The sequence below is a fragment of the Rhinichthys klamathensis genome, unplaced genomic scaffold (assembly GCF_029890125.1).
Source record: "Rhinichthys klamathensis goyatoka isolate OS25496 unplaced genomic scaffold, OSU_Roscu_1.1 h1tg000115l_1, whole genome shotgun sequence".
In the NCBI taxonomy this organism is placed as follows: Eukaryota; Metazoa; Chordata; class Actinopteri; order Cypriniformes; family Leuciscidae; genus Rhinichthys; species Rhinichthys klamathensis.
This window is the reverse complement of record NW_026606652.1, coordinates 2181848-2209175: the sequence shown is the minus strand read 5'-3', so window position 1 is coordinate 2209175 and position 27328 is coordinate 2181848. Positions and strand designations below refer to the sequence as shown.

The 27328-nt window shown below is 38.1% G+C and overlaps 3 protein-coding genes across 9 annotated transcripts in view; all 3 read right to left on the bottom strand.

The window, feature by feature from the left end:
* Positions 1-6269, bottom strand: part of si:dkey-157l19.2 (uncharacterized protein KIAA1522 homolog) — a 29509-nt gene extending 23240 nt beyond the window's left edge. For both annotated transcript variants that reach the window (XM_056254983.1, XM_056254984.1), the window contains exon 1: positions 6062-6269. The gene's annotated coding sequence lies outside the window, so the exon portion shown is untranslated. The remainder of the gene's footprint in view (positions 1-6061) is intronic.
* A 3356-nt stretch (positions 6270-9625) lies between these two features.
* lgmn (legumain) lies at positions 9626-15223 on the bottom strand. The gene is made up of 13 exons (XM_056254989.1): positions 15031-15223; positions 14818-14915; positions 13751-13832; positions 13577-13659; positions 13260-13335; positions 12696-12758; positions 12514-12580; positions 12315-12433; positions 12051-12140; positions 11185-11394; positions 10370-10540; positions 10225-10292; positions 9626-10004 (listed from the first exon to the last, which is right to left on the bottom strand). Exons 1-13 carry the CDS (start codon positions 15175-15177, stop codon positions 9962-9964), a joined length of 1317 nt encoding a protein of 438 aa, XP_056110964.1. The 5' UTR covers positions 15178-15223; the 3' UTR covers positions 9626-9961.
* A 3771-nt stretch (positions 15224-18994) lies between these two features.
* Positions 18995-27328, bottom strand: part of pcnx1 (pecanex 1) — a 48228-nt gene continuing 39894 nt past the window's right edge. For 5 of the 6 annotated variants that reach the window (XM_056254978.1, XM_056254981.1, XM_056254979.1 and 2 more), the window contains 13 exons: positions 27110-27239; positions 26960-27018; positions 26622-26837; positions 25696-25949; positions 25369-25599; positions 25100-25200; positions 24857-25007; positions 24508-24738; positions 24129-24403; positions 23875-24047; positions 22095-22546; positions 21875-22015; positions 18995-20101 (listed from right to left, as the gene is read on the bottom strand). In XM_056254978.1, coding sequence (XP_056110953.1) covers positions 19961-20101; positions 21875-22015; positions 22095-22546; positions 23875-24047; positions 24129-24403; positions 24508-24738; positions 24857-25007; positions 25100-25200; positions 25369-25599; positions 25696-25949; positions 26622-26837; positions 26960-27018; positions 27110-27239 — 2555 coding nt within the window. In that variant the 3' untranslated portion in view covers positions 18995-19960. Of the gene's footprint in view, positions 20102-21874; positions 22016-22094; positions 22547-23874; positions 24404-24507; positions 24739-24856; positions 25008-25099; positions 25201-25368; positions 25600-25695; positions 25950-26621; positions 26838-26959; positions 27019-27109; positions 27240-27328 lie in introns of all 6 variants that reach the window. The other variant, XM_056254977.1, reaches the window with a different exon arrangement.

The window sequence follows — 27328 nt, the reverse complement described above, 5'->3', positions numbered from 1 at the left end:
AGCAGAGATGATAAGCAGGAGAGGGTGTGTGTGTTCCTGTGGGTTACAGGAAATGGAGGTAAATCTAGAAGGTAAAATGCCTTGAGGTGTATTAGCCAGGAAACTGTGGTTACATAAACACACACACACGCATGCAGGATTGAACCATGCTTGTCTTATTTGCAGTTTGATTCTACTAGTTTTTCATGGCACGGTGATCACCAGGTGGATGGAACAGACAGATATTCTTAAACACGTACACATCGTGCACAGGGGCTTTCCACTCAAAGAAATGAGACATTCACTCATGATTCATGAACAATACATCTTGAATTGGTTACACATAAGACATTACGTGCACAACTATGTGCAGAGTCACAACTGTGTGAGACGGGAGCACTTCTGTCTCTCAAACACAGACTGTGAGAGCACTTTGGAAATGTCTTTCTTTCTAAGCCCCAAACCGAAGAAATTTAGTGTTAAGGAACTGAATTCCTCCGTAAGTGTAGAGGGGAAGTGCTAGGGGTCATTGCAGTGCTGCTAGAGAACAGTGAGGGAAAGCGCTGATAGCTGTCATGCTAACTGCACATTATGTCCTTATGGGAGTGTCTGTCTTTCCTCACAGCTACCATTACAGTAACAGTACATTAACACAATAACACCCAACAACACAGAATGACACAAAACACATGAATCTGAGAAGACCACCCGAGGTCTGTTTTTATATCAGATATCCGTGTGATGTTAAATAAATCCAGTGGAGAGAAGTGTATTTTTTATGACGAAGAAATACAATCACTATTTAACTTCCAAACTTCAGAGGTGTGTGCTGACATTCGTATCAGATTTCAGTCTGATTTCATCCTCACAAAAATCTGACATTTTGATGCGATCTGTGCTATTGTTTAGTGTGTGTGTGTGTGTGTGTGTTTTCTGGGGCTTTGCAGCAGCTTGTTGAGAGCTGGAGTAACATTCCTAAACGACTGATAATTGTATAATTCCTGTGGGTTCCTCCTCCAGCTCCACCTCTTCTTCCATCATTGTCTTCTTTCTCTCATCCTGTTTTTTCTCAGCCGTTCTCCCATTAGATTGCTAATGTTTAGGTTTTAATGGAGCTGCTTGAGTGAGTCTCAACACAAACTGTCCAGTACTGTTTAACTGTATCATCTTTAAATAATCTGAAACTGTCTCACTGTGTCATCCTCATAAAATCCAGAAGTGTCTCACTGTATAATCTTCCAAAAATCCAGAACAGTTTTTAATGTATCATCTTCATAAAATACATCATTGTCTCACTATATAATCTTCATGAAATCGAGAACGGTCTCAATGCATCATCTTCACAAAACCAGAACTGTCTCACTGTATCATCTTCATGAAATCCAGAACTGTCTCACTGTATTATCTTCATTAAATCTTCATGAAATCCATAACTGTCTCACTATATCATCTTCATAAAATTCAAAACTGTCTCACTGTATCATCTTCACAAAATCAGAACGGTCTCACGGTATCATCTTCATTAAATCTTCACAAAATCCAGAACTGTCTCACTGTATTATCTTCATAAAATTCAAAACTGTCTCACTGTATCATCTTCATGAAACCCAGAACTGTCTCACTGTATCATCTTCACAAAATCAGAACTGTCTCACGGTATCATCTTCATTAAATCTTCACAAAATCCAGAACTGTCTCACTGTATTATCTTCATAAAATTCAAAACTGTCTCACTGTATCATCTTCATGAAACCCAGAACTGTCTCACTGTATCATCTTCACAAAATCAGAACTGTCTCACGGTATCATCTTCATGAAATCCAGAACTGTCTCACTGCATCATCTTCATAAAATTCAAAACTGTCTCACTGTATCATCTTCATGAAACCCAGAACTGTCTCACTGTATCATCTTCACAAAATCAGAACTGTCTCACGGTATCATCTTCATGAAATCCAGAACTGTCTCACTGCATCATCTTCATGAAATCCAGAACTGTCTCACTGTATCATCTTCATAAAATCCAAAACTGTCTCACTGTATCATCTTCATAGAATTCAAAACAGTCTCACTGTATCATCTTCATGAAATCCAGAACTGTCTCACTGTATCATCTTCATAAAATCCAAAACTGTCTCACTGTATCATCTTCATAGAATTCAAAACAGTCTCACTGCATCATCTTCATAAAATCCAAAACTGTCTCACTGTATCATCTTCATGAAATCCAGAACTGTCTCACTGTATCATCTTCATGAAATCCAGAACTGTCTCACTGTATCATCTTCATGAAATCCAGAACTGTCTCATTGTATCATCTTCATGAAATCCAGAACTGTCTCACTGTATCATCTTCATGAAATCCAAAACTGTCTCACTGTATCATCTTCATAAAATCCAGAACTGTCTCACTGTATCATCTTCACAAAATCCAGAACTGTCTCACTGTATCATCTTCATAAAATCCAGAACTGTCTCACTGTATCATCTTCACAAAATCCAGAACTGTCTCACTGTATCATCTTCATAAAATCCAGAACTGTCTCACTGTATCATCTTCACAAAATCCAGAACTGTCTCACTGTATCATCTTCATAAAATCCAGAACTGTCTCACTGTATCATCTTCATGAAATCCAGAACTGTCTCACTGTATCATCTTCATGAAATCCAGAACTGTCTCATTGTATCATCTTCATGAAATCCAGAACTGTCTCACTGTATCATCTTCATGAAATCCAAAACTGTCTCACTGTATCATCTTCATGAAATCCAGAACTGTCTCACTGTATGATCTTCATAAAATCCAGAACTGTCTCACTGTCTCATCTAAACCAGACTCAGAGCTAGTGTTCACACAGCTAACATGTTTAACTGTTGTAGCTTATCCACGTTGTGTGCTCGAAATAGACGCTGAACGCAGTCAAACGTGCCATCAGAGAAGCACTAATTAAACGTCTGCTTCGGACACTGATTTCGGCCCACCAAAACAAATTCGACCTGAATGTGAAATTAGCTGAAAATTCTCGGTAGATCCCTAATTTTCATAAAATCCAGAACTGTCTCACTGTATCATCTTCATAAATTCCAGACCTGTCTCATGCTGATATAACCCAAACAATTTCACTTTCCTTAAGTCTCACTAAACTATCCTCATACACTAATTGGGAGTGTCTCACACTTATATAATGAATAAGAGCCTGTTTCATCAAGAGTTTTAGATTAAAACTACTTAAGCTCTGTACTAATACAATCTTCTACAAACACACACATCCATGTGATCAAATCTCTCAGCTGCTGATGAAGCTATCAGTGATCAATCAGCTACAAGGTTTATGACGGTTTACTGAGGGTTAATTTACAACCAATGAATGATGCCCCGGAGCAAAACCAGCCAATTGTCAGCCACTTTAACTTCGCAACAGCTGCCAAAGAAAACCAGTTTTAATTCCCCCTGAATAAAGCCACATTTGAAAACTAGCGTGGGAAAACTATCATCAACAACATTACCTCAAAGAGATCTCTCTCTCTCGACTTTGCATTAAAGGTGCTGTAAGAGATTTCCACAGTTTTGCTAAATTCAACCACACACCCTTAAAACCTCACCTCCTCCAAAAACAACATCAGTAAACCCATACATGCAAAATGATTGACAGGCAGATTTGATTTTTTTTTAAATCACAATGAAATGGAAGTAGCGACAAATCTTGTCTTCTGAATTGTGACGTACACCAGAGAGTAACAGATTATCGAAATAGAAAAAAAAAAAAGTAGGGCGGTGACTTGTTATGTGTCGTTTTTGATTGGATTTTGAGATGTGGTGGGGTTTAAGCAGACTATATGATTGGATAAGTCCTACATATGTCATCAGAGAGAAGTCTGTCGTTTTCACTGGAAGATCCAGTTATGAAATTGATTAAACATTACATGGTCAAAACAATTTTTTTTAAATTAAGCAAGTGCATGGATCACAATAAGATCTTTAATATGCATTTAGCACATTTTAATGCATTTATCAGCCAAAAGTTATTTTTGTCAATTTTTAAAAGCACACTATACTGATGGCCCTAACACAACAGACATGAACTAAAACTGTGATATGATGGGTCTTCAACGGGCCTGTCAAAGACATATACTGTATGTAAATATTCTTGTCCCTCTCCCTCAGAGTAGCATTGGCAGTCATCCTCACACATTTCATACACAACTCATCACCATGACAGCTGGCTTTGACCTCACCATGTGGCTGTTCAGATGTGTGCAAGTGTGATGGATTCAGATCATGCAAAAGCAAAACTAAAGAGGCCCTCTATTAAATCAGTCAGTAACTTAATTTCCTACAGTTGGGCAGTGGAGAACACACACACACGCACACAAACCTCCTGCTTCTGCACACACTTGCGCAACTGATCTGGAATCTCTACAGAGACAAGCCCCAGCATGGCAGCCTGACGGGTACAGGGACACACCCAAAATCAACAATACCTACAATCTCCTTTCTTTCTCTCTCACTCTCCCACAGGTCACCCATGTTCGACAACGTACTACCTGAGAACATTAGAGCAGGAGTCCCTCTGTCTCACTCCGCCTCCTCCAAACCCTGCAGGTCTCCTATCTGTTTCAGGTTAATGTACAAACCTGCTCATGGTCTTTGAGCTACACATGTGTATAAAAGAAACTCTCACGCCGAGTTCAGAACAAGAAATATCAAGTTTGTAGGACAGGAATATTTGTATTCATGTTGGTTTCAAGTATTTATTTAAAAATATTGTAACATAATTGCATTTTACATGTCTAATGTCATGTGGTGTAACCCACAAGTAAAAAGTAATAAACATTTTCCATGTACCTTGAATACACTTGAGTGTTAAACATTATTTTCCAAAAAGAGTTTTTATTTCATTATAATAATAAATAAAAAAAAAACACAAAATAAAAATGTAACCATAACTATCATTAAGGTTTCATAGGTTTACTTTATTTGACCTTATCTAACCTTAGCCTTTTTGTCTATATATATATATATATATATATATATATATTAGTGCTGCTGGGCAACAATTAATCGCAATTAATCGCATCCAAAATGAAAGTTTATGTATGCATAATATATGTGTGTGTACGGTGTATAATTATTTTGAATATTTAAATACACACATGCATGTATATATTTAAGAAAAATATTTATATTTATATATAAAATATTTATAATGTATACATTTTATTTTATACATTATTTTATTTGATAAAATTATATGTATAAATATATATACAATATATAAATGCAAATATTTAATAAATATATACATGCATATGTTTGCATTTATATGTACAAAATAATTATACACAGTACACAAACATATATTGTCTAAACATTATATATATATATATATAAACCTTACTGACATATTGACAGTCATGAGGGGGTCCTCTCCATGATATCATTTCCTGTTTATGGTTGTCACATGACAACAAATGGCTTTCTGCACACTGGTTGCACCACACTGACATTGATTTGGTAGACAAAAGTTTTAAAATATTAATCATATTAAAAAAAATAGATTATTTTCTTAAGGAAATAAAAAATGAATTATCATGGCAAACTACTTATACCAACATTTCATTTTTCAAGAATTTCGGCATTTTAATTACCCCCTCCCCCTTTTTGTCTTTGTTTTTACAATCTCCCAAAAGTTACACCTAGAAGTTTTTGACTTTAAGTCCCACAAAAATATCTAATACATTTTTATTCAGTAATTCATTGTCTGTGTGAATTGCTTTTATGTAACTTTTAAATAGATCCTCTCAAAACGTCACTGACTTAAATATAGATTTAGGAATATATGGGGTCAGAAAAATGAGAACTTGCACAAAAAGGTGAAAGAAAGAGCAAGCCACACATACAACTGAAAGTAAAACCCACATATACTACAACATACCAGGGAGCACAAACTTTTAATGATTAAACACACTGGCGCTAACTACGAGTAAATAAAGTTCTAACTTCATTAGTGAGTTTGCGTTATAGCCTACGCATTACACAAGATTTGAAGTCATGTTGGCAGACTGGGTAGGGCTGTTACCTGTAACTTCTGGATCCCTCAGTTTCCTTGTTCGGCGCTGTAAAATCCTTTACATCGGACAGTCCATATGAATCTGGTCTGGAAGGTTCAGGTGAGGCATTTCCACATTATTCCAGTTTTCTTAAGAAACTCTTGTTCTTTAGAGAGCAAGCAGTCTTGAACAGTCCATGCAGACTGTGCTCTCCTCTGCTTTCAGATACTCCTCTCTGCTGAATCCTCAGAGGCTCCAGGTGAGAATTTTAAGGGAGTTTCCATCCAAACACTGTCAGGTCCTTGAGCGCTCAGGGACGCCACCCCGTGGCCACAGGATGAACAGACACTCACACTATGGCAAGCCGAATTGGCATATAAAACTAAGTTTTGACTGTCCATAAATATATTTTGGATTATTACAATTGTATTTCGACGAGTCATAATTCTATTTTGACTAGTCAGAATGATAATTAGAGATATCTGCAATTATAATTGCACTAGTAAGAAATCTGATTCAAGATATCTCTAAATAGCCTACTTTATGACTAGTCAACTAGTCAAAACTCCATTGAAGATATCTGTAAAGACGTTATAGATATCTTCAATTGACGCGTCACACATACGCAAATGTATTTAGAGATATCTCTATTTAATTATCACTAGTTAAATTGTTATGCCTACTGCTAAATCAATTAGTGATATCTTTAATTACAATTTCTACTAGTCAACACTCATTTCAAGATATCCAGAAATATTTTCCAATGGAAGAATATGACTAGTCAAAATATCTTAATTCCAATTACGACGAGTCAAAATTGGAATTAAGATATCTGGATTTGGAACTTTGACTAATCAAAACTAAATTATGATTAGTACAGCCATGGGTATTTAATGCTAGACAGCTTGCCATACTCACACATCAGAGACATGATTACGTAACACACTGATTAAAGGCCGTGTGACTGATTTATATGTCATTAATGACTTGCAGGATGTTTTGCTAAAGAGATGCTTAGTCATCCAGGACACAATTTTCTGAATTAAATCAAATTTAAATTAAATGAATTAAATAGATAAAAATAACTTTACTATCAGGCCTACGGTGCACTTAAAAAGTGACGTGAAGTGAAGGGCAAGTATGGTAACCTATACTTGAAATTTATCCTCTGCTTTTAACCCATCCGAGTTAGTGCACACACATTAGGAGTAGTGAGTAGTGAACACACACACAAACACACACACACACACACACACACACACTGCAAATCGCTGTCACACACACCCAGAGCAGTGGGCAGACATTTTGCTGTGGCGCCTGGGGAGCAATTGGGGGTTAGGTGCCTTGCTCAAGGGCACCGCAGTCATTTCCTAAGGGTATTGAGAATTTAAACCTGCAAACCTGACTCTCAAACCATTAGGCGACGACTGTACTCAATATAATATCAAGAGATATTATATTGTATATTAGTGTCTTTCATCAGCAATTATAGGTCTAATTTTCAGTTACATGTGTGTGAGTATGTAGACAATACAGATTTAATCTAGGATTTAGTAAATCAATCTGCTATTGGCATTACCACAACATCCTCAAAGAACATGTCGTCATTCCCACCACAATCACGTTCATGATTATGTTGCATGTACAAACACAATCCCAGCATGATGAACATTGTGATCTTGTAGAAACCACTGTGAGTCAAGTTTCCTGACTAATGAAACATGCTGTTTTTTTGTGAGACTTGTAGCAGCTTGTGTAGGAGCTGAATTTTACTTTGTTCGTTCTTGAATCATCACTTTCTGGTTTTGGATGGGCAGATCCATGGGATCCATTTGGATGGGTTGCTCTGTGAAATATATTATCATTCAGACCCCATATTCTAGAAGTGCACAAATTACTTGGGACATAGGAGAGAAAATGCATAAATATCTAGATCAGATGTTTTTACAAGATTGGCTAAAATGGACCTCAAGAACATTAAGTGCCGTTCACACATTCGGAACACCTTTTTCTGAACGTGTTTCACATTTTTCTCTCTTGTCAGATAAGGTGTACAAGTTAAACATTTTATTAAAATGTTACTTTATGATTTCATATATATCATTCTTATGTACTTAATTACCAGACGACAGATACAATGTAAAATCAAAAATGAAAGCCTGGTTTCAAAGACAGGGCATAGATTCAGCCAGGATTAGGCCTTAGTTCAATTAGGGCATTTAAGTGCTTTTTAAGTGTCTTAGAAAAAAAAACATATGCATCTTTAGACAAAACAATGGCGCTGATATATTAAGATATGTCAGTGGCTAGACTAGTCTTGTCTGTGAAATTATGTGTATTATGTAAAAAGAGTGAAGCCTTCAGTCGAATTTGAAGGTTTGTTTTCAGATAACAAAGGATATGCAGAAGAACTGCAAACATTTTCTTTACTTTACCAGTTAATGTTATTGATCACAGCTTTACAGCAAAAAGACGAGGAACAGGAGAGATAAGCATCTGAGCTGAATTGGACAAAATGGCAGCACAAATTTTGCCTTATCTAAAAAAAACATCAGACCTGCAGAGAAGTTCTTTCCTTTTTGTAAAATAAAGTAGATTAAATACATTGGATTTTATTTGCAAAAGTTCCCCACTACTGAGCTTATCTTTGTTGTTATATATATATATAACTATTAAACAAATTTAATTATTTAAAATAAATACAATATTTTATAGTATATGTTAATATATAATGTATTTATTTGCAAATGTTCCTCACAACTGAGTTTATTTTTGTTGCTACAGTATATAATACAAGAACCAATGAAATGGATTGGATCTTCCATCAATGGAAAAATTTCCATCTAGTAACATCTATTCATTTGTCAAGAGAAACTTGGACTAATATAAAATAAAAAAGATTGCATTCAACAAATTTCACTCAATTCAGGTTTATTTTATAATCAATAACTCACTGCTTAACAGATTATATATTGAAAAGAGGTCTGACAGCAGTTCAGTGTATTGTTTAGCCCATGTTGTCAGTGCAAACTCACTTTTCCTACAGAGCTCAATCTCCAGCAAACATTACACCTCCCTTTAGTTCAGTGGCTTGAGGCCTCAATTTGCTCTAAACAAAGGGCATTTGACATAATAGCACAGCTGACACTTCGACCATTACACTAAACACAGCAGCTCATTAACTGCTCAAAGTGCAGCGGTTCTCAGTTATTTAAGACACTTCTTAAGTATGACCACAGACTTCAGGTAGCTAAGTTTGTTTTCACTTTAGTTTGATAGGTTTACATTTAGTAAATATCCAAACAAGAGCTTCTATGATTCACTACTGGAGAGAAATTGGGTATATTCATGGCTCAGCAAACAAGGTAATTAACACCGGCTTAAAAAATATATAAAAAAATCAAAATCATAGTGCAATATGTAGCTAAATGTGTCTAGCTAGTGTTGTTTTTTTAATTGTTTGAATGCATCTACTCAACATCCTGTAAGACTGGACTTCATTCTCTAACTGGACATTTAAATGGTTTGGTTTCCAAGCTAAACTTAATTATGGTGAACATAACAGAGATGCCAAAATCATGCTTTAATTTCAAAAGTCATTGTGTCATTCTAAAGCTGTCACTATCATTGATGAGGCATCTGACGAAGAAAAAAACAAAACAAATACACACGATATATATATAAAAAGTAAACAGCCCAAAGTGTTTGTCAGGAATCGCTGGGCAGTATCTTAAAGAATATTTCTTTCTTTAAAACAAAATAAAGATCAGTAAAACTTTTAAAAGTGCAAATCCTCATTAAAAGAAACATTTTCAAAAAGATCCAAATCAAAGCGGTGTGTGATGATACAGATTTCTTCCACTGTCACATTCTTATGTGCAAAGTGTAGTTCGTCCAATAAAAATCCTCTTTGGCTCATGTTCACATTTCTACTGCCTGAAGTAACACACGTCATCCATGGCTGCTGTGATTCTGCGAGAATGGAGAGATTTAAATCACAAATAAAATAAACCCAATGAGCTCTTTCTTTCACATCCCACAAGAAATCTTTACATAACTCGCTGGCGCAGGCAGAGGGCGCTGTTTATTATGGAAACACACTTCACAAGCACTTTAATGCTTTGTTTATGAATTTTAGACATCATAGTCTAGCGATAAGTAAAAGTGATAAAAAGGAAACCGGTGTTTTTACCTCTGGGCCTGGTATCCTCCCTCACACAGGTTCACTAAAGCATACAGGTGTCTCAGAGCGTATTCATACTGCAACAAGAGAGAAAAGATGTCTCATACACACAGTATACCACAACTAATGATGCAGAAATCCTGAATGTTTGTACCTCCTGCTTGTGCCAGTTGAAGCAGTGTTTCTTGTAGTGCTTGACAGCTGTTTTGTAACATTCATACTGTGTGAGATCTTCACGTCCATCCAGATAATCCCTCACTTCTTCTTTGTCCTGGACCACATGCTCCACGATCTTATGCATAGTGTTACCAAGCAGCTCCCGCGTCTACAAAAACAAAATCACAAAAGCTATTATAACATGATACTCTTGACTGAAATATATTAATCTGAAAAGTAGTGTCACATACACTACCATTCAAATGTTTGGGGTCTGTAAGATTTTTTTAAAATAAGTTTCATGTTCACCAAGGATGCATTTATTTGATAAAAAAAAAGTCATATTGTGAAATATAATAAAAAATAATAATAATATATTTTTTAATATTTTTAAAGTGTAATTTATTCTGAATTTTCAGCATCATTAACCCAGTCTTCAGTCACATGATCCTTCAGAAATCATTCTAATATGCTGATTTGCTGCTCAAGAAATATGCATTACTATTATACTTCTTATTGAAAACAGTTGTGCTGCTTAATATTTTTGTGGAAACTGATCAAATTCAAAATTCTTTGATGAATAGAAAGTCAAAAGAACAGCATCTATTTGAAATAGAAATCTTTTGCGACAATATAAATGTATTTACGGTCACTTTTGATCAAATGAATGCATCCTTGTTAAATAAAAGAATACATTTATTAACAATAATAATCTTACTGACCACAAACTTTTGAACGGTAGTGTACAACTTTTAACACTTAAAATAAACAATTATCTATTGAAATTAATTGGTAAAAAGCAGTGCTACAAACCTGTAGATGTGCATGGATGTCATTCATGAGACCAACAACAGTCTCAACGTCATTAGACTTGGCGAGTTTTCTCTTCATGATTGCGAGGGGCACATCAGGGCTGCTCATGAGGTCATGTTCAGTGATCACAGGCAACGAAACCGGCTCGGCTGCTTTATCAAGACCTTTAGAGTTACCCTGGAACGCCAGCACCTTCATGTGGGACAGCGTCTAAAACAAACAAACCAAAACAGTTACATTTGGCAAGTACTGACATGCAGACGCTACACAGAACACCATTTATGCTTTCATCAGACACTTCCTTGTCAATAAAGTATACATGACTTTAAATGGAAACTTCTGGAGCTAGCTGAGAATATATGACAGACGCTAGACCAAGAATGAACATGCAGCGCATGTCAATATCCATCATATAGTTAAACTAATCCATATTCAGGATGCTACTCACAGTTGCTAGAGTTTAGGGACCGTAAAGATGAGCCATGAGCACAGAAATGGTGATAATTATTTATTCATTTATTTATTTATTTTATTTCCAAAGTAACTTCCTTCCAGTCAGGGTCCTAAAATTCATTTTTGCAACAGCTGGAACTAGTAAACTGTGAATTTACCAGCCATTAATGATTATGCATTATCATTAAATGCAATGCAATTTCATGTAACATCTTTTTCTTGGCATTACATTTAAATTTGTTCCTGTGAGAATAAATAATGAATCACTTTGCAGCACAGATAATTATGCCTTTAACAGTATCACTGATGCGAATCAATCTTGCATTTCTAGTGTATAGACAGTGTGCCTTATCTGAATGCATTCCTAATCTTTACTGAATGTCTTTCATAGACAGTGTTTGTGAGTGCATTACCTTGTTTCCATACTGCATCACATGGCTAGTGTTGGTTTTGGCCTTTACGATCTTGAACTGCTTGGCCAAAGTCTCTTTGCTCAGATCCTCCTAAAGAAACAAACACACAACACCATTTAAAACACCTTCCCACGATCTGCGTGATTCCAGATTCTATTGTGAGCTGCCCTGCTCTCATTATGATCAGACGATTCATGCAGAATAAATGCTTTTCTCTTCCATTTTTCTTAAATTTGGACCTCTGTCCCAGATGTGTGTACTAACCACGTCAGAGTCTTCCATCCAGTTGACACTGTACCAGTCTCCCAGGTAGGTGTCTCTGGCCTCGTCATAGTAACAGGCATACGAGGATTCATCAGGGTTGGCAGCGGTTGTAGCGTAGACTGGGACACACACCCGGATTATACATACTATGTTATTTACACAAAGCAGCATGTGTGATAAAGTTAGAAAAAAAACTCACCATTAATGTCAACAGGCAGAGGCTTCATCATAGAGCCAGATTCACAGGCCTCAATATACAACACCATCTATGTGTTCGCAAAAGGGTTTGCAGATTTTAAAAAAAAAGACAATAACAAATAACGGGGTTTTTACAAAAATTATGGATTGTATATCTTATTAATGAACACATGTAACACTCACCTTCTTGTATTTGTTGTTTTGGTGCATGTACTTGATGGTATTCATCAGGTCATCTACAAGAAGCTAAAAGTAGAGGCATGATTTACTGCAAGTTTCTAGATATAAAAGCAGTTAATTTACACCATTCCCATTCATTTATAAACATGTCATGGATAAGGAAGTTAAGCAATAACTCCTCTCCCAAGCTGCTCACACACAACTTAAAAAGTTGTCGTTTCAGCAGGTTGTCGATATAACTCATGGCTAAACTTCCTGTGAGTTAAATGCGTTACTCATTATACGACAACCTTCTATGTCAGCTGACCTATTGCTTCAGTATCTTCAGTGGGGGCTGAAAAAGTCAGATCATTTGGGATGTTTTGGTTTAAATTAGCTTTTTTTTTTCCTATAAACTTTTCAATTATGTTGATTATATCATTTGTAATGACATCAGAAAAATATACACAATAGAAGCATTTACACAAGTGGTCTCAGACCTTTGGAGAGAACTGTCTAATGTGCGTGAGAAGAGCCTGAAAGGATCGGATTCAGCTAAAATGACCACAAGAAGTAGAAAGTGCTTACATCATCATTAGGGAAGGCCAGCAGACCTGGTGCTCCATGATCGGTGAAATACACAAACACATGATCATTTGGACCACTGCCAAGAGGAAGAACAATAGAAAAAAACATCACGAGACCTGTTTTACACATGTGTCTCAACATGCACAAACAGACAGAGAGACTAGATTTTACACGAACTGAGGGCAATAAATTAAGTAAGACAGTAACAGGTTCCACAGGCTAATTTACATTTCAATACAAATGTATCAGACACACAGAAAAATAAAACATGCTATGACCCCTAACCCCCCTCTGCCACAGTTTTTATGGTAACTTGCCTTTTCAGCACTTTTCCAGATCCTCCCTTCACACCAGTAGAATTGCCCTTCAACACTGCCAGGAAGTTCTGAGGGGTCACGTCCTGTATCACACACACAATATTAGTGAACGGATGCCAAACACACTGCTTACCACTTCAAATCTCAGAGACAGAATTACACGTATTGACTCACATCACCAATGTAGTCCTTCAGCACTCCTTTGTAAACATCGGTTCCATTGGGTCTGTTTATGATCACTCCTGGAGTTGGGTTACTGGACACACAAAAACAGTCATATGAACCCGTGTACTGAAAAGGCAAAAACTGACAAATTTGTGCTAAAACAATTATTAAAAGACAACAAACAATAATAAAAAGACCTCTTTCTGCAGCACTTATCAAAGTAGGTTTAAAAATTAACCCAAAAACATGTGACTAAGCCAACGATCAGATAACACATTTCTTTCTTTCATCTTTTAATTCAGCCGGAACACCTGACCTACATTTGAATTCATAATCAAAAGCCACTAAAGCAATAAATGTCACAGTTGCACAACTTTCAGTAAAACAATAAAATGAAGGTAAAAATTTCACCTCTTCCCTCTTTTTTATTTATTTAATAGTTAAATGCAAAGCGATTTGTGAGATTCACCCTACAAATAAACGAACACACCGCATACAAACATGACACAAACATCTTTAATGCCAGTCACAATCACAGCCATGACAGAAAAACCTGACATGCTACAATTCATGCATTTTTCATTTTGCCAGACTTTTGGCTACTGGTGGTTAAATTAGATACTTGTGACTTCTGCAAAGAACCAGACTCAAAGCTCTGTTTGTGTGTACGTACATGTGCGAACATGTGTTTGAGCTAAATCCTTTATATGTGTCTGCTTTTGGAAGACACAACTTTACCAATATCCAATAACTCTTGTGTTACCAGCTCAGATCTTTAACCACTATACCAGTGGTACTCAACCAGGGTGCCGGGCCCACTGCAAATGTCTAAGGGGTCCCAATAAGTCTTATTTAAAAACTTTACATTTAGTTTCATTTTAATTAACATGCTAAAGATACTGTATACTATACACTAAAATAATTGTGCAAGATTAAACTGACTTTTTTTTTTAGTTCATTTATTTGAGTTATAACAGAAGTAAAAACAGGTACATCAGCTTAGATAGAAGGGCCTTGGAATATTGTTTTGGACATATGGAGGCTGAGAACCACTGCATAATACAAGTCATACTCACTCGGAACTCTGAGCAAGATCATCATACATCATCACCACAATCTGCTCATCGGGAATTCCGTTCTTATGGACAATCTGATATGCATGGCACACATCAGCCTATAAACACACAAAAGAATAAATGAATATCTAAACAGACTTCAGATAAGACAACTGACTAATATTTTGGAAAACCATGTACTTTCTCCACCTCAAAGATCACTTCCTTTCTCACCTGGTGTCTGTAATTGTACCAGCCATTAGATCCGGCCACAATGACGACCCAGTGCTTCCCATTGTCTGGCTGCTCGGCAGGGAAACCACTCACTACCAGTCCCAGGCTCAGGGCGAGAACTGAAACTGCCACTCTCTGTGCGATCATCTCTGCAATTTACTGACAACGGAGATGGAAAACAAACCAGAAAAAAAGACCATGAGTGCTTTCAAAATGTTAAAGGTTGTAAACTTCCCTAAAATGGCAAAAGTATTTGCAAAACCACATAAAATACTTAATGTGATGATGACCTTCATTTTAATAATATTTATAGTTAAAAAGTTCAATTTATACATAAACATATACATTTTTACCATTTACACTATGTATTTGCTCTGAAATTATACCAAGCCTTTATAGTTATGTACATTTTAACATGTAAATTTGTGATTCTCCCTAAAAGGAAAAATACACAACATATGCTCCATTTACTAACATGACACAAACATCTTAAAAGCACGTGACCATTACAGAATGTAAATATTTCTGTATATAAATACGATGTATAGCTGTGTTGACTTTAACTCGGACACATTGTGTTTTCTTGATGTTACTGTAGGATTACAGTAAGGCTGAGATAAAAAATATAGGATGAAATTATAAAAATGTTTTTTAGAGCTTATTCCAAAATTCCTCTTACAAATGTTTATATTTATACCCCATTTCTGCCAAAACCATAGTTCCAACAGTTATTGTTACTACTGTAAAACCCTAATACAACTCCTTAAACATAATCTGTCATTTTGTTGAATTTTAGATGATAATGGTAGCAAATACCGAATTTAATTGGGTACTAAAGACTGTAGCAATTTGGCCGGTAAACGGTGTTTGCCATGATATATTTTTGCAAGTGGTCTCGTGATCATCCTATAAACAAACAAGGAAATCAGGGCTACAATAATAACACCAGGCCATAAGGGGGTTTAAACTATTCTCCATTTAGCTAAATTGAGTATTTAACCTTGAGGTGATTAATTATACAAAACACAACCAAACAAAATGAGTAGAGTTAATACAAAATAGAGATATTAATAGTTTATATGCACTTACCTGCTAATGTAGCGCTGCCCGAGCTGACGAGCTGGAGCGACGCGACGCTTTATTTCAACCTGTGAGACGGGGACGCATGTGCAGCAGCCAATCAGCGCTGACGGACTCGATGCTCTAACCAATCCGCTCAATACGGCTCAGCGCATCATCCAATCACCTTCGACCAATGGGCGGAGCCTCGACTGACCACCTGACTATTCGGTCATGTGCCATGAGTTTGACTAAAAACAAAACAAAAAGAGAGGAATCTTTGTACTTTTCTATATTATAGAAATAGATTGATGCATTGAAGTGGTCTCCCGCTCTGACAAGTAAAGTCTAACCGTTGTGAAAGTTAAGGGGGAAATGCCTCACATTTATTAGGGGATTCAATAATTTGTTAGAAAAAACTGTATTAATAATTTTACAGGAAGCTTCAGCATAGACACTCGTCTCACTTTTTCATTATCTAGGCAGAACATATGCGAGCACATGATCAGATCATCCGTTTGTCATATGACTGCTATTTCACTGCACCCACGCATTTTTTTTAAATCATTGGTCTGATCTCACCTGTTTTTACAGGTGGTGTGTGTGAGAGAAAACAGAGTATGCCATTATGTAAAGTGTCTCTGTAAGCAGAGAATTTGTAGAATTCTTTTAGAATTTAGAATGTTTAGAATTTTGATTGTAGTTTATGCTGATTCAAAACAGATCTCACTGTTGTTTTATATCAATCTATAATAATCTGTTGCTTGTACTATTTTCTGTTATCTTGGGAAACCCCTTCTACAGTTTCTAATTTACTGTGTAATTTACTACTTGTGTGACATGGTGACATCTCAGTTTTTAAGTCAATGTATAGAGAGAGAAAAGTTGAAATCCAAATTTCATCTGTTTGTAATCATAACACCACAAAGAAAGTCTAATTATTGCTCATAATAATAGACTGACTTGGATGACAAAAACCATTCAAAAGTACTCATAGATTACTGTGAAACTAAAACCTTTGACACCAAATGTGCTTTTTATGTAAGCAATAATTTATTACACCAGTATTAAAGTCCCTTCACTGGCTCTGTTAATATTAGAATTCATTGTAAATTGTTCTGCAGGTGTACACATGTTGACAGCCAGACGGGCTTGTTCCTCAAAAAATCCCTTCAGCATACAGTTTTCCCTGCTGTTCACATGATCTCTGATTCTTATAATCAGACAATGAAACCAGGCAAAGATGACCTAAGCAATTTTTTTTTTTTTTTTTTTTTACAATTTAACACCGTGTTGACAAAGTTGATATTGTGGCTTCATGTATGGTCAGATGTGTCATTATAACATTTGACCAAAATCATTCTCAAATGGAGTTACAGGGTTTTTCACCAGAGATTTTTGGACAATTTCATGCTCCCAACTTTGTGGGAACAGTTTGGGGATGGCCCCTTCCTGTTCCAACATGACTGCGCACTAGTGCACAAAGCAAGGTCCATTAAGACATCGATGAGCAAGTTTGGTGTGAAGGAACTTGACTGGCCCACAGAGTCCTGACCTCAACCCGATAGAACACCTTTGGGATGAATAGGAACGGAGACTCGCAGTCTTCTCGTCCAACATCAGTGCCTGACCTCACAAATGCGCTTCTAGAAGAATGGTCAAAAATCCCCATAAACACACTCCTAAACCTTGTGCAAAGCCTTCCCAGAAGAGTTGAAGCTGTTATAGCTGCAAAGTGTCTGTCAACTCCATATTAAACCCTACGGATTAAGAATGGGATGTCATTAAAGTTCATGTGCATGTAAAGGCAGACGTCCCAAAACTTTTGCCAATATAGTGTATTAGGGCGCTCAGTTTTTTCTGTCATTTGGCCAAAATTTCATGTTATTAAAGACGAAGTGCTACGCAGAAGCTATAAGACAGTATTAGCTATGACACTCTTCATGCTCCTCAAATACATAAACATCAGCCTTAGTGTTTCTTAGGTAAAGAAAACGCTGTACTTATTCAAAGAGCAGTTCTTTATTTACCTGTGCATTGCAAACAAGCAGAGATGGTTCAAACTGCGTGCGGCACTTCATGAGGCGGGGTGGAGTCATGAGGTTTTACTTACAGTTTGAGAAGCCAATGGAGTTACGAGATTTAGTCACAAGCACTTTTTAATACATTTTTTTTGGCTAAAAATGTGCAAAACCCACAGACAGACATAAAGGGTGACCAATAGTAATGATGTATGAAAAAGTAAAATAAAATGATGCAATATGGAGATACGAGGTTTCGCGCAACAGCGACAATAATGAATTAAAGTTTCATGACTTTCATAATAGAAATAATTAAAAAAACATTCGAATGTCTATTCATTAATTAACTTTTTAAATAATGTTTACTGCTTGCATATGAACTGTTACGAAATCTCATAAAGTAAACATAAATATCAAGAAACCTATATCAGGACATGTTTATAGTTTGTTATATTTTGACATATAAAGAAATTCAGATATTTTCTTCCAATTATTACGGTCTTATAACACAAAATCAATGAGAAATTACCTTAAAATATAAAAGGAGACTGGTTACACAGGATTCACACACCGTGACTAACATTTTCCCAAAAGCTCTTTATTTATTTTTTATTTTAAGATATCGGTTTTATTTATTTACTGCTTTTCTTTAACCTAAATCCATTGTACCGATATACAGATTATGCCAGTGATCATTTATATTAAAAAACATTACTGATTGGCAAACGGAGCCATTCCCTGTGATCCAGTCACTGGTATCGTCTCATGATGGCTATGGCCCGGAAATTTCGTTCCCAGATCAAATGAATATGAGTTCATGCCCCAGATACACCATGGACTTAATTTCATCCTTCTCATAAAAGAATATCAACAGTCACTCGAGGTACAGGACATATTTATGCATTGTCTTTATTTGTCCCGTAAATGAAAAACAATATAACAAAATGTAAATACAATAATAAATATTCAAAGCCAAATCTTTATACAGACACTTTTATATATTCATACATAACTACATGTGGTTAAAAACCACTTCTGTCCTCAAGCTAAAGAAAAAAGTCAAAATGGCAGAAAAGAATGTGTCGATTTCGCATTTTGCATTCCAAAGGCAACGGTAACCATGGCGATTTAAACCGTGGAGGAATAAATAATGTGTGATCTTAGAAAGTAGTGCACAGCTGCAAATCAAAAACAAAAATAAAACAAATCATAGTGCAAGTTAAAGTTTCTCATAACACCTGTCTCTTTGTTTTCAAATGGATCCTCAACAAAATAAATGAGGATAAAAAAATAAGGATGACATAAGAGAGCTCTGTACTGGAAGCACCTGCTTCCGTTTTATCATCATCATCATCATCCTCACCGCAATCTTCTTGGCAGCTAGTAAAACAGTCTGTCACATGATTCACTGCATGTCCAGGGCAGCACTGTGCACCTGACTTATTTTGGCAGAAAATACAAAATAAAACTTGATTATAGCTGTAATAAAAAAAAGCTGCTTTCTCTGCGTGTACATCAAGCTTGGCTTTAGTGTTCCCTGTGAGCTTGCATGTGTTTACAGACAACTGATGAGATGCATAGAAATCAAGAAACAGAATGAGACCGCAGCTGCTCATAAAGGAGAGAAAAAGAGAGAGAAGAGTTTACAGGAGCTGATCTCTCATGCAGCATATCCGAGGAACACAGAGCAAGGCAGCTTTCTGTCCAGATCCGAGCAAGTGTGCTTCTTACAGCGTGTGTGTGTGTACGTTCTCCATTTGCACGATTCCCTGGATTCCTGCGCCCGATCAGCAGCTGGAAGTAAGTGTGGCCTCATTCTTCCTCTGGACTGACATTAGATGAGTGTGTCCTCACACCTCTGCCCCCAGTTCAATCACTCCCGTCTCTATAATGGGAACCAGTTTATCATCCACCTGGACCAGCAGGATGGTCTTATCAATGTGAGACCGGCTAACCGGATCACGACTGCAAGGCACCCAACGATGAACCACCTATGGAGAGAGAGAGAGAGTAGTGGGAAATTAGGATAGGTGTAAACTTTTTTTCTTTTTTTCTCAAAATTACAATTCTTTTTTTGTTTGTTTTTTTGCACACGATAACTAAGGATTCTGGGGAAAATGTGCTTAATTGTCATCTATATATAATTATATAAGGGGTGTAACGGTACAGAGGAGTCACGGTTCGGTACTGTGATGGAATTGTAGAAGACTGATGTAATGTATCATGTCACCTTTGCCATGTTCCTATTCTATAAAAACTGTTATGTTCTTTTTGCTGGTGGGATTCTCTCTGAAATTGGTCTGAGATCTTCCCGGCCATAATTAAAGCATATTCGAAGGCATTGTCTGGAGTCTGACTAGTAGTTAATGCTGCACACCAGGTTAGTGGAACACTAGAGATCTTATTCTCAAGTGATAGTGGGCATCTTAAGCCTTGTTTATACTCGACGCGTCCGCACGAGCGCGAGTCGCCGCTGACTGCGCGCGCACCTCTCCAAACGGACGAGGCGTTTATACTTGACGCGCTCGCCGTTGTGCTATTCTGTGAAACGACAGGGGGCGACTCCGAGTATTTCTCCTCTAAAACACCAGGAATCAGCAGTGAAGAAGTAGTTTGCCGTTTATTAGTAGTTTATTAATTGCTGATTCATATAAAAAGAGTAATAAATGCAGTAGGTTGATTGTACTTTCACTGCATGTAAACTAGTTAAACAACTGAAGCCTTATTGAAGAGTGTTTAAACCTTAATTTCATCAGCAGGGCTTACTTCTGCTATTGTAGGCTTATTTTGTAAATATAAGCAGTTTAGACAAGTGCAAACTGGGTGCTTAATGCAAATGTGTTCCTATTCACAAAATGAGAGGCTTTTATGGTCGCCCATCAATACAAATGTCTCTGTGTATAGAAGGATCATAAACATGCTGGTACAGATGTACCAGTTCGGCCAGATTCGGCTCGAAGTCGTTCATCTTCGGATGCGGCGCCGCGCGCGATGTTACAAAAAGTGCCGTGCACACCGCCAGGCGAAATGGGGTCTTGCGCACCCAACGCGCACGACCGCCCACACCGCAATGACGTCATTTTTGCCTCGCGGACCTTCGCGCTCTTGCGGACGCGTCGAGTATAAACAAGGCTTTACGGGGTCAGAGTAGCTACACTTGGGCGACAACCAATGCGGTCATAGTGGGAGTCGGAAACACCTAGTTTAACTTTAGTCAGGTGCGTAGGGGAATTACTCCCACAGTACATATCTCGGTTTTGGGGTCACGGTTCGGTACAACAGGAAGAAGCAACAAATCCCCAGAGCTAGGTTTCTTTTCATTTATTTTGAACAGACAGTAGTGCAAATTACAGTTTGTTCCACCTAGCAGAATTTAGTCCCCCCTGAGGTAGTTGGTACAGTACAGCCACCTTTAGTCTATTACCTTCAAGTTGTTTAAAACCTGTATGAATTTTTTCTTCTTTTGCTGAACACAAAAGATGATGTTTTGAAGAATGTCGGTAACCAAACAGGTGATGGACCCCATTGACTTCCATAGTATTTTTTTTCCGACTGTTGAAGTCAATGAATTACATCAACTATCTGGTTACCGACATTCTTCAAAATATCTTCCTTTGTGTTCAGCAGAAGAAAGAAATTCAAACAGGTTTTAAACAGCTTGAGGGTGAGTAAATGATGACAGAATTTTCCTTTTGAAGTGAACTTCAAACTATTTTTTAATAGTTTTATTTTAAAATAAAAACACTGGTGTGTGATGTACGCACATGACCCTCCATGCCTTCTAGGGGACTCCACTCTCTCCAGAAGTTACGTCCAGATCTCAGTCTCATGCTCTCATCTGGCCACACCAGCTCCTTCCTCTTGGGATGATTCATCACGTCCAACACCTGACTCACATCAACAATCTACACACAAAAAATGCATACATTTCATGATAACAATAAATTTCACAAAGGGCCAAATACATGAAAGCCAGACGCTCACCTGCACCCTGTATGAGATGTCGTCCCTCCTCAGACAGGACAGCGAGGGGTTGTGATGATGATGGTGGATGTAGTGAAGATGATGATGGGGGTGAGGATGGATGTCCGTCCCCAGCCCTAAGGCTTCGTTTCCCAGCAGGCCTGCGAGTGTGTGGGCGTGTCGTTTGCAGGGCGGGATGGAGTGGGCAGAGAGAGAGCTGGATGGGCCGGGCGGGTCGGGGTTGGCGGCTGAAGCGTTGCCCAGGCGGAGTTGCAGGGAGGTGGGCAGCGTACGGAGAGATAGCTGGCTGCTGGAGGAGCGTCTGCAGGGCTCCAGACCTGTGACAGAGGTGCGGAGTGAAGACTGGCGGCTGCTGCTGTGGCGATACGAGGACGACTGACTCACGACAGATGCACGAGCAGGAGACTGACGCACCAAACCAGACTGAACAGACTGAGAACTCTGACTTGTACCTGAAGAGAGAGAGACTGTTACTTTCTTTATTATTTGACAAAATTTATCCATCCATCCATCTGATTCTGTCTGTGTCAATCTATCTATCCAACAAGATTGAAATTGCATAAGGCATAAATAACTTTCACAAAACGTTTGTCACAACAGCCCAGCAGGAAACATTGCAACAGCATGCAATGTTTGTTTAGATGACCTTTCCTTTTCTAGTTTTGTTCGACTGTTGCAAATGCTTCGGCAATAAACATACACTCACTAGCCACTTTATTAGGTACACCTTGCTAGTACTGGGTTGGACCCGCTTTTAACTTCAGTACTGCCTTAATTCTTCATGGCATAGATTCAACAAGGTGCTGGAAACATTCCTCAGAGGTTTTGGTCCATATTGACATGATAGCATCACACAGTTGCTGCAGATTTGTCTGCTGCACATCCATGGCTCCCGTTCCACCACATCCCAAATGAGCTCTATTGGATTGAGGTCTAGTAACTGTGAAGGCCATTTGAGTATAGTGAACTCATTGTCATGTTTAAGAAACCAGTTTGAGATGATTTGCGCATTGTGACATGACGCATTATCTTGCTGGAAGTAGCCATAAGAAGATGGGTGTGCTGTGATCATAAAGGGATGGACATGGTCAGCAACAATACTCAAGTAAGCTGTGGCGTTGCAATGCTCAATTGGTACTAAGGGGCCCAAAGTGTGCAAAGAAAATATCCCTCTCACCATTACACCACCAGCAGCAACCTGAACCATTGATACAAGGCAGAATGGATCCATGCTTATAGCTGTAAGCCATTATCAACAAAATTCTAACAAATAAAGGCTTGAAATATCTCACTTTGCATGTAATGAGTCTATATAATATATTAGTTTCACCTTTTAAGTTGAATTACTGAAATAAATTAACTTTTGCACGATATTCAAATTTTTCGAGTTTCACCTGTATGATCGGATTCCAATCGGACATGCACAAAAATCGGATTTGGACTGACAGTCTGAACGAGGCTTAAAATCACATTTCCTCCACATTCTGATGCTCAGTTTGAACTTCAGCAGATTGTCTTGACCATGTCTACATGCCTAAATACATTGAGTTGCTGCAAAGTGATTGGCTAATTAGATATTTGCATTAACGAGCAGTTGAACCAGGTGTACCTGATAAAGTGGCCGGAGAGTGTATATTATACCTATAAAGGTGTCAGACACATCATGGTAAACTGTGGATTTGCAAATATTAACTGGGTGAGGCCTCATTAGAATACAAATTCATCAAAATGATATGTGTTTAACCAGTAAATGATGTCTACACATCGACTGTGTGTTTACCCAGAGAATGAGGTGTGTAAGCGTGCAGTGCTGTAGGTCCTGAGCTGTGCTGGGAATCACTTGCTCCTGTCCCAGAATTCCCAGAATTCCCACTGCCACACGACAAGCCACCTGCATCACAATCTTCAACATTCCCGCCACTATTACAGCCAGCACCGCAACCTTTACGCAGTCTGCAGTGAGAGACATAAGTGCCGTTATTGTGACAATCAAAAAACGTCCATTCTTTCTCATACAACCACACACACACACACCTGTGCCACGTGTTGACGATAAAGTTTCGTATGTTGGCGATGCTGATTGGTCCTCCCAGTATGTGTCCCAGCTGGGGGTGTGTATTACAGTAAGATGTTGTCAGGGGCGACACATATATTGGGTATCCGATTGGCTGGTCGCACGAAGAGTTGATCATGTTGCGTAGTGCTTGCTTGGCATTCTGGATGCTTCCACGCTCCGGGTTTCGGTTCCGCAAAAACACCAATTCCTGCTGCTGCCCCGCCCACAGACCGCGCACACACTCCTTATTCACCTAAGAATGCACATGCAAAAACAGAAAATTACTTATGTCCTAATAAAGTTGTCTTTCCCTGTGAGTCTATTTTCCTTTATTTTATCCTGTCTTTTTGCCCTCACCTTTATGACCCTGAAGCTGAGGTAGCGTCTGTTAAGCATGATGATCTTGTATTCGTTGGTCCCTTCGTCCAACACGTGTCTGAGGGCGAGCAGAGAGGGAGAGTTGGACAGGACAGCACTGCGCCAGGCCGGGTCGCCCTCATGAGCGATCACTAGCGTCTGCTCGTGTGAAGAAATCGCCTCAAACAACACAGATGATTCCTCATACTCATCAGGGGAGGTGAAGTGATCCTGCAGAGAGAGATTAACTCTGGTTAAATTGTATCCCAAACGCATAAAATAATACAAGTCACATTTGATATGACACAGAGAACAGATGACATAGAAATTCGTCTCACACGCATCTCACCTGGTGCAGTTTGAGTGACATGCGAATTCCAGGCACAACCACCTTCCTCAGCAGTTCCATGTCAGTAAATATCCATTCATCTCTCACAGATGAGATCCGGAAATCTCCCTTAAACAAGGAATGCAGCCCATAGAGGAACGACTCTAGATTACTGTAAGAACCCAAACACACACCATCAGAATAAACGTGCACACAATCTTTTTGGAAAATCTCCAGCACAGTAAAGGATTTTTGCACCCTCACCTGGACATATGGTGAGATGCAGTTCCCAGAGCTCTCCTTCCCAAAACACACAGACCATAACACAACAAAACCAATGGAGAGTCTTTCTCACTGTCTAGTGGCTGAAAGAAAGAGTGAGAGAGACAGTAGCAATGTAAAATTGTGTTAACAAACACTTCCATTAATACATTTAAAAAGGGTCAGTAAGATTGATATTTTGATTTTTTAAAAACAAATTAATACATTTATTCAGCAAGGATGCATTAAATTGATCACAAGCATGTGTTTACCTTCTCTCTCCGTGAGTTGCAGTACTGGATCCAGCTGAGGTAGACGGAGCAGAAACTGTCTCTAGAGATTCCAGCCAGTCTGTGATCATAGTCTTCATCAATATTGGGGTTAAAGGTTGGATCCAGGTCAACATAGTTTCTCTCTCCGCAGCTCTTCAAGCCCTCCAATAAGGCTTCGTTCGCCAGCCACTCCTCCAGTTTAGGAGACGCGATGACATAGTAAATTATGCCCTACACACATACAAACACATATACAATAAATAAATGATTTAAACACAATTTCAGAACGTTAAACCTCACCTAGCCAGTTTTTTTTTGTGTGCTGACCTTAACGTAGTAGGTGGTGAGGATTCGCCGCAGATCAAACACCTGCAGCATAGACGCGGCACTGTTATCGGTGATGCTGTAGCCCTCCAGGGCGTATTTAGTGACCAGAACCTCCCAGGCCAACCAGCGCTGTCCAAACGCAGCATTAAAGGACAGCAGATGGGGAAGGTGACCAGGCTCACAGCAACAACAGCTTTCATCTTCTTCAACTCCCTCTGTTATCGCCTCCACCTCCCTCTGCTGGCAATACGTCCCTAGGATAGAAATAGGAAAAGAAATGTGACAGAATAATTTAACTAGAATCATATAATCATTTCAACATTAATAACTCCTTTAAAATGTTATATTTTTTCCACTTGTGTCAACTTAAAATCCATTCGAACCATGCACCAAAGCCATGGTCAGTTATGTTAATGTGCTCATGGTTATTATGACATTACTAATGTAATGATTCCTAAATGTTTTTGTGGTTTAATTTCTACAAATGGTCAGGGTGGATTGGGGAGAGAGCTTTAATTTCTAAATTTAGAGTACATTGAGCAATTAATAGCTAGCAAAATCCTGTTTTTACATAATATATTACATTTCCAAGAACTATAACTTTTTAAAAATGTATTCTACCGTTCAAAGGTTTGGGGTCGATGCGATTTTTTAATGTTTTTGAAAGAAGTCTCATATGCTCACGAAGCTGATTTATTTGAACAAAAATACAGTAAAAACAGCTATATTGTGAAATATCATTACAATTTAAATTGTAATTTCTATTTTAACATATTTTAAAATGTAATTTATTCCCTTTCAGCATTATTACTCCAGTCTTCAGTGTCACATGATCCTTCAGAAATCATTCTAATATCCTGATTTGCTGCTCAAGAAACATTTCTTATACTCTCATAATCTCTCTTTTTGTCTTTTCCTCTCCTCACCCCTGAACTCAAGTCCTCTGAGCTGGAAAGTGATGAGGCCGTTGCCGATCTCGACAAGGTGAACGAGAGCATTGAGGTAATCAGATGCCAGGATGAAGCAGTCTCCAGTGCTGTAGTTTCCCCAGCGGCCCAGCTGCAGATCTCCACACAGAGAATGCTGCAGGGAACGCGTCAAATGCTCATAGAAGATGGAGTTCAGGTTATTATCATCTGAACCTGACAACATGAGAGATGGGATGAGGCGACACAGGTTTAGAGATGTCACACAAATCTAGACCTCAAAGGGCAAGAAACTAAACTAAGAATGATTATAACAGATACTCTATGTAAACCAGTACCTGGGTTTCTGTCGAGCTGCGAGGCAAGTCTAGTGTTGGAGTGATCGACTCGCTTAGTACTGAAACACAAATTAAAATCAACAAAGCATTGTGAGCTGGGCTAAAATGGCAAAAGAAAACGGAGACACTGATGTACACTGAGTGTCTTACTTGTATTCTCTCTCCCAGAAGCGCACAGGTCTTACGTAGGAGCTGATGAAGATGGCACTGCCAAGAAAAGGGTTTAACGGAGTGGAGAACACAGCAGACACAATGGCCTGCACGAACAACATGGCAGAGTCTGGAGGGGGGCGGAGTCAAGGAAGAACAGAAAGAATCACAAAGACGCCAGGGTTTGACAAAGCCTGTAAAATATGTTAAATCTGAAAC